This window comes from Schistocerca gregaria, chromosome 2 (assembly GCF_023897955.1).
Source record: "Schistocerca gregaria isolate iqSchGreg1 chromosome 2, iqSchGreg1.2, whole genome shotgun sequence".
NCBI lineage: Eukaryota > Metazoa > Arthropoda > Insecta > Orthoptera > Acrididae > Schistocerca > Schistocerca gregaria.
The window spans coordinates 604,099,577-604,107,040 of record NC_064921.1 but is presented as its reverse complement, the minus strand read 5'-3'; the positions used below and the strand labels follow the sequence as shown (position 1 = coordinate 604,107,040).

At 41.8% G+C, this 7,464-nt stretch overlaps 1 protein-coding gene across 1 annotated transcript in view; it reads right to left on the bottom strand.

Annotated features, from left to right (window-relative positions):
* Positions 1 to 2,205: 2,205 nt before the first annotated feature.
* The window catches only part of LOC126334550 (enoyl-CoA hydratase, mitochondrial-like), a 75,700-nt gene continuing 70,441 nt past the window's right edge, over positions 2,206 to 7,464 (bottom strand). Inside the window, exons 7-8 of the mRNA XM_049996922.1 lie at positions 2,711 to 2,818; positions 2,206 to 2,429 (exon numbers count right to left, since the gene is read on the bottom strand). Of these exons, the coding sequence (XP_049852879.1) occupies positions 2,753 to 2,818 (66 nt within the window). The 3' untranslated portion in view covers positions 2,206 to 2,429; positions 2,711 to 2,752. The remainder of the gene's footprint in view (positions 2,430 to 2,710; positions 2,819 to 7,464) is intronic.

Here is a 7,464-nt window from a genome sequence, read left to right as displayed (position 1 = left end):
TAATTAGGCTTGTGGGAATTTAAACAATAGTGCACTGGTCATATAACTGTGTAATATTGGGGACTTGTGAACACTGCTGTGGATCTGACAGCAACATCATTTACAGTAGATAGTACTGCATGACCCCCCACCCCCTCCCCTATTTTTCAGCCAGTATGTCGACACTGAGAACAACAAACGAAATAAATAAAGAAGGCAAAACTGGTACAACCTGCAAAGGATCAGTTTTTACCTGCATAGACTGGCAGCTCAACCACACCATATAAAATTGTAGGCATGACTACTATCATTGACTGGAAACTGTAACAACCAAACATACATCGGAAGTGACTTGAAGTGGAACAAGAACATAAGACTAGTTGTTGAGATTCATTTGTGAATTGAACACTAAAGGTGGTAGTAGTACCCAAAGTATGCTCTGTAACACACCATAAGCAGGTCTGTGGCGATACAATGGCAATGATATGAGTTGCACATCAAACCATCTGTACTGAGCCATGTGTATGACCACACAAGTTTGGTATTAAATTATTGTGACAGTGTTAGTTGAGTAATTCCAGACACCATACTAACGCCATACCATGTTGGATTGGAAAAATTGGTCTCTAATTGTCCTTAAGCTAAAATCTGCATAAAAAGCAACAATGAAAGGAGTTTTTAATTATCCTGAGACCAAAGACTGCATAAAACGCCACAAGTTGAAATCAAGAAACAGCATTTTCCACAACAGATGGATCTCAGGGGTCACACTCAGAATGCACTGCTCATGCAAGCTCTCAGTTCAGCTACGTTTGTAACTGGAGCACTGAACATAGCATCTTTCAGATAACTCAGTGGGTGGAAGTCACATGGGTTAAGATCAGGAGATCTGGATGGCCAGGATGTAGGGAAATGATGGCTGATAATTCTAGTATTTGCAAAATGCCTCTGAAACAGCTGCCTCACTGGCTGCACAGTGTGCCGAGGAGCACTGTCTTGCATAAAAATGATCTTACCCACTCATCTATGATGTTGAAGGGTTATAATGACATTATTGTGTAAAAGACTCTTAATATCAATTGCCAGTGATGGCACAGGTAACAGGAACCAGAGAACCCATCTGAAAAAAATATGCCTCTACAATAAACAGTGCTGTTAACTTGCACCACACATTCACATTTGATTTGCAAGCGGAATTTCTGTTGCACTTATCTGCTGTTCTGTGTCTTGACATGTCCTTGGAGATGGAAAAGGGCTTCCTCTGTCCATAGAATATACCATGGTCATTTGTAGTCCACTTCCATGTAAGCAAGAAATCCTACAGAAAATATTTGTCTTAATGGCAGGCCAGCCTGAAGAAACTGCCGAACATGGGTAATTTTGTATGGGTAGCAATGCAGGATGTTTTTTAGAATTTTATGTACCATGCTCACTGGCATATCCAAAGTTTGGGCGATTCCCTATTCACTGCAAATTTCCACAAGTCCATTCTCTTGCAATTCTGTGGCCACACCTTCTACTGATGTTGCATCAGTTGTTTTCCTCCCTCTGCCACTTTGCACTTCAAAATAACCTACCTTTTCAAATTTTGTAATCATTTCTACAGACCCTTGACAACCATTGGACCCATGGCTTTTTTCACGTACTTCAGTGTCTGTAACTTACGCAGAGCTACTGGCACTGAGGCACCATTCATGTAAAAGCAGTTTGTCAGCAGTGTACGACCCTCCATTGAAGCAGTCATGCCAGGCAAGGCACCTCAGAGGCAAACTGAGGAACAATTGTCTTCCATTTTGCATTTTGTCATTCTGAGCAGTGTTTTTTTTTTTTAATTTAATGGTGTGTTGAAACTAGAATCTCCCTGTGGTATGCTGATCCAGAGATATAAATAATTTGTTTGATAAGGTTGTTAAAAAAAGAAAGAAAAATGGGAAATAAATAAATCCTTTATTAAAAACTATCTGTGTGACACTGGATGAGAATTTTTTTTTACAGATGGTGTACTGGTAAAAGATAAGTTCAATTATCATCATCAATCAAATTGTGTACCATATCAATTACGAAGCTACTTTAGTTATTAATATGACATATGTCACTATGTTGGCTACAAACATTATGTATGATACAATGAACAGAAAACTCAGCCAGAGATATTTCTAAAGACATAATATTTAGGTAAAAGTGTATCTGTTGCTTATTATACAGTATGAAAGAAAACATGAGTGATCTGAGGCAAATACTAGTTTATTTTTATGATTGTATCTAGCATGAAATTGCAACATACTATGTGTGATGCAGAATACATAATGCACATTTTAGTAATGGTTCTCTTGATTATCTTATATAATGTGTAGGATTAAAAACGTTGTAGGGATTGCTTACTTTGCATTTATGATTGTTTTTATTTCAAATTGCATTATGTGTAGCAAATCCAACTTAGTATCCAGATGCTATAAAAGCAAGAAAAGATGATAAACATGACTGTTCAGCAACAAATATTAATAATAATTTGTAAAAATTCTGTTATCGTATCTTGACATTGATACTTTTTCATGAATAACAAATGGTGTAAAAACAACAAGTGAACCGAATAACTTCACGTATCATGCCAAGAAATTAAATTTGAAATAGCAAGTGACATGCTGTAAATAACTATGCATTTCTCTGTAAACATGCCACAGATGCTATAGTTATTTATTTAGTCTGTCTTATTAGTAAAACAATGACTCACCTGACTTGTCAAATCCCCTCATTATATTTCTTTTTACCAAAATTAACTATTTTTGAAATTTGGTGCTCTTTTTTCAACAAAGGCTGTCACCCCTTCCTTGCGGTCATCCTACCACAAAGAAACATTAGTAAAATACTGAAAAATTGTGTGTTGGAAAAAACAATAGAATGAGTAAAGATAAACAATCATCATTTGGTGGAGATTTGAACATTAGATAAGAGCATAAATAAGAACCAAAAACTTGTAGAACAACCTATAAACTGGACCAGTTCAGTCACAATGCTGGAACTATGTAACTCTCTCTCTCTCTCTCTCTCTCTCTCTCTCTCTCTCTCTCTGTGTGTGTGTGTGTGTGTGTGTGTGTGTGTGTGTGTGTGTGTGTGTGCGTGTGTGTGTGTGTCTAAGACAAACAGAAGTTTGTAAGCTGAGCTACCATGTTCCTTGCAATTCCTGTTCACATGCCTATTAACTGCTCAATGCCTCCACTATGATGTAAGTGGCCCCCTTGATTCATTCCATTGTTTAACCTACTGAGTCAGAATTACTCACAAGTGCCTACTTTCAGGAGGCAATATATGAGATTTCGAATTTTAATAGTGGTAACTATTCATTTACAGTTTGTCCAAAATAGATACGTGTTTCAGAGTTTTACTGACCTTCAAAGTAGTCACCAGCATTGTGTATATCCCGTTGCCAGTGATGTGGAAGTCGTAGGATACTCTTAGCAGTGACAGTTGTGTTGACAGCCCAAGCGGCGCGGTCTATTGCCCGACGAATTTGTAGCAGTTCTGAAGCAAATGCCGTGAAGTGTTTCCTTCAGTATAGAAATCAAGTTTAACTCACGGGGCTTAAGTCAGGGGAGTGCAGTAGGTGGTATAGCACTTAGCAGCCCCATCAGTCTACATCTACATCTACATGACTACTCTGCAATTCACATTTAAGTGCTTGGCAGAGGGTTCATCGAACCACAATCATACTATCTCTCTACTATTCCACTCCCGAACAGCGAGCGGGAAAAACGAACACCTAAACCTTTCTGTTCGAGCTCTGATTTCTCTTATTTTATTTTGATGATCATTCCTACCTATGTAGGTTGGGCTCAACAAAATATTTTCGCATTCGGAAGAGAAAGTTCGGGACTGAAATTTCGTAAAAAGGTCTCGCCGCGACAAAAAACGTCTATGCTTTAATGACTTCCATCCCAACTCGTGTATCATATCTGCCACACTCTCTCCCCTATAAGGTGATAATACAAAACGAGCTGCCCTTTTTTGCACCCTTTCAATGTCCTCCGTCAATCTCACCTGGTAAGGATCCCACACCGCGCAGCAATATTCTAACAGAGGATGAACGAGTGTAGTGTAAGCTGTCTCTTTAGTGGACTTGTTGCATTTTCTAAGTGTCCTGCCAATGAAATGCAACCTTTGGCTCGCCTTCCCGACAATATTATCTATGTGGTCCTTCCAACTGAAGTTGTTCGTAATTTTAACACCCAGGTACTTAGTTGAATTGACAGCCTTGAGAATTGTACTATTTATCGAGTAATCAAATTCCAACGGATTTCTTTTGGAACTCATGTGGATCATCTCACACTTTTCGTTATTTAGCGTCAACAGCCACCTGACACACCATACAGCAATCTTTTCTAAATCGCGTTGCAACTGATACTGGTCTTCGGATGACCTTACCAGACGGTAAATTACAGCATCATCTGTGAACAGTCTAAGAGAACTGCTCAGATTGTCACCCCGGTCATTTATATAGATCAGGAACAGTAGAGGTCCCAGGACGCTTCCCTGGGGAACACCTGATATCACTTCAGTTTTACTCGATGATTTGCCGTCTATTACTACGAACTGCGACCTTCCTGATAGGAAATCACGAATCCAGTCGCACAACTGAGACGATACCCCATAGCTCCGCAGCTTGATTAGAAGTAGCTTATGAGGAACGGTGTCAAAAGCTTTCCGGAAATCTAGAAATACGGAATCGTGCGAATAAAGAGCTAGCTGCGTTGCACAAGAGCGATGTTTTCTGAAGCCATGCTGATTACGTGTCAATAGATCGTTCCCTTCGAGGTGATTCATAATGTTTGAATACAGTATAGGCTCCAAAACCCTACTGCAAACCGACGTCAATGATATAGGTCTGTAGTTAAATGGATTACTCCTACTACCCTTCTTGAACACTGGTGCGACCTGCGCAATTTTCCAATCTGTAGGTACAGATCTATCGGTGAGCGAGCGGTTGTATATGAGTGCTAAGTAGGGAGCTATAGTATCAGCGTAATCTGAAAGGAACCTAATCGGTATACAATCTGGACCTGAAGACTTACCCGTATCAAGCGATTTGAGTTGCTTCGCAACCCCTAAGGTGTCTACTTCTAAGAAACTCATGCTAGCAGATGTTCATGTTTCAAATTCTGGAATATTCCATTCATCTTCCCTGGTGAAGGAATTTCGGAAAACTGCGTTCAATAACTCCGCTTTAGCGGCACAGTCGTCGATAACAGTACCATCGGCACTGCGCAGCGAAGGTATTGACTGCGTCTTGCTGCTTGTGTACTTTACATACGACCAGAATTTCTTCAGATTTTCTACCAAATTTCGAGACAATGTTTCGTTGTGGAACCTATTAAAGGCATCTCGCATCGAAGTACGTGCCAAATTTCACGCGTCTGTAAATTTTAGCCCATCTTCGGAATTTCACGTTCTTCTGAACATCACATGCTTTTTCCGTTGCCTCTGCAACAGCGTTCGGTCCTTTTTTGTGTACCACGGGGGATCCGTTCCACCTCTTACCAATTTATGAGGTATGAATATCTCAATTGCTGTTGCTACTATATCTCTGAATTTGAGCCACATCTCATCTACATTCGCATAGTCAGTTCGGAAGGAATGGAAATTGTCTTTTAGGAAGGCTTCTAGTGGCACTTTATCCGCTTTTTTAAATAAAATTATTTTGCGTTTGTTTCTGATGGATTTGGAAGAAATGGTATTGAGCCTAGCTACAATGACCTTGTGATCACTAATCCCAGTATCAGTCATGATGCTCTCTATCAGCTCTGGATTGTTTGTGGCTAAGAGGTCAAGTGTGTTTTCGCAACCATTTACAATTCGTGTGGGTTCGTGGACTAACTGCTCGAAATAATTTTCGGAGAAAGCATTTAGGACAATCTCGGAAGACGTTTTCTGCCTGCCACCGGTTTTGAACAAGTATTTTTGCCAACATACCGAGGGTAGGTTGAAGTCTTCACCAACTATAACCGTATGAGTGGGGTATTTATTTGTTACGAGACTCAAACTTTCTCTGAACTGTTCCGCAACTGTATCATCAGAGTCTGGGGGTCGGTAGAAGGAGCCAATTATTAACTTAATTCGGCTGTTAAGTATAACCTCCACCCACACCAATTCGCACGGAGTATCTACTTCGACTTCACTTCAAGATAAACCGCTACTGACAGACACAAACACTCCACCACCAATTCTGCCTAATCTATCTTTCCTAAACACTGTCTGAGACTTCGTAAAAATTTCTGCAGAACTTATTTCAGGCTTTAGCCAGATTTCTGTACCTATAACGATATCAGCTTCTGTGCTTTCTATTAGCGCTTGAAGCTCAGAGACTTTTCCAGCGCAACTACAACAGTTTACAACTATAATTCCGACTGTTCCTTGATCCAAGCATGTCCTGTAATTGCCAAGCACCCTTTGACATTGCAGCCCATCCCGCACTTTCCCGAGGCCTTCTAACCTAAAAAGCCGCCCAGTCCACGCCACACAGCCTCCGCTACCCGTGTAGCCGCCAGCTGAGTGTAGTGAACTCCTGACCTATTCAGCGGAACCCGAAATCCCACCACCCTATGGCGCAAGTCAAGGAATCTGCAGCCAATACGGTCGCAAAACCATCTGAGCCTCTGATTCAGACCCTCCACCCGGCTCTGCACCAAAGGTCCGCAGTCGGTTCTGTCAACAATGCTGCAGATGGTGAGCTCTGCCTTCATCTCGTAAGCAAGACCGGCAGCCTTCACCAAATCAGATAGCCGCTGGAATCCAGAGAGAATTTCCTCAGATCCAAAGCGACACACGTCATTAGTGCCGACATGTGCCACCACCTGCAGCTGGCTGCACCCTGTGCTCTTCATGGCATCCGGAAGGACCCTTTCCACATCAGGAATGACTCCTCCCGGAATGCACACGGAGTGCACACTGGATTTCTTCCCCTCCTTAGCCACCGTATTCCTAAGGGGCCCCATTACGCGCCTAACATTGGAGCTCCCAACTACCAGTAAGCCCACCCTCTGCGATTGTCCGGACCTTGAAGGCCGAGAATGATCCTCTGAAACAGGGCAGGCAGCTGCATCTGGCTCAGCCAGAGACAGTGCCTGAAATCGGTTTGTCAGACGCACCGGGGAGGCTTTCTGATCAGCCTCCGGGGATGCCTTTCGCTGCCTGCCACGCCTTGGAACGACCAAATCACTGTATGTGCTTGAGCATTGTCCAGCAAAATGATGGTCAGGTCCTGCAGAAAGTGTCATCACTTCTGTCTCTAAGCTGGTCGTAGGTTGTGTTCCAAAAATGAAAAGAACAGTGCAAGCTGTTACTGATTTGTTTGACTGATGGGGCTGCTAAGTGCTACACCACCTACTGCACTCCCCTGACTTAAGCCCTCATGAGTTAAACTTGATTTCTAAACTGAAGGAAACACTTCACGGCATTCACTTCAGAACTACCTCAAATTCGTTGGGCACCGCT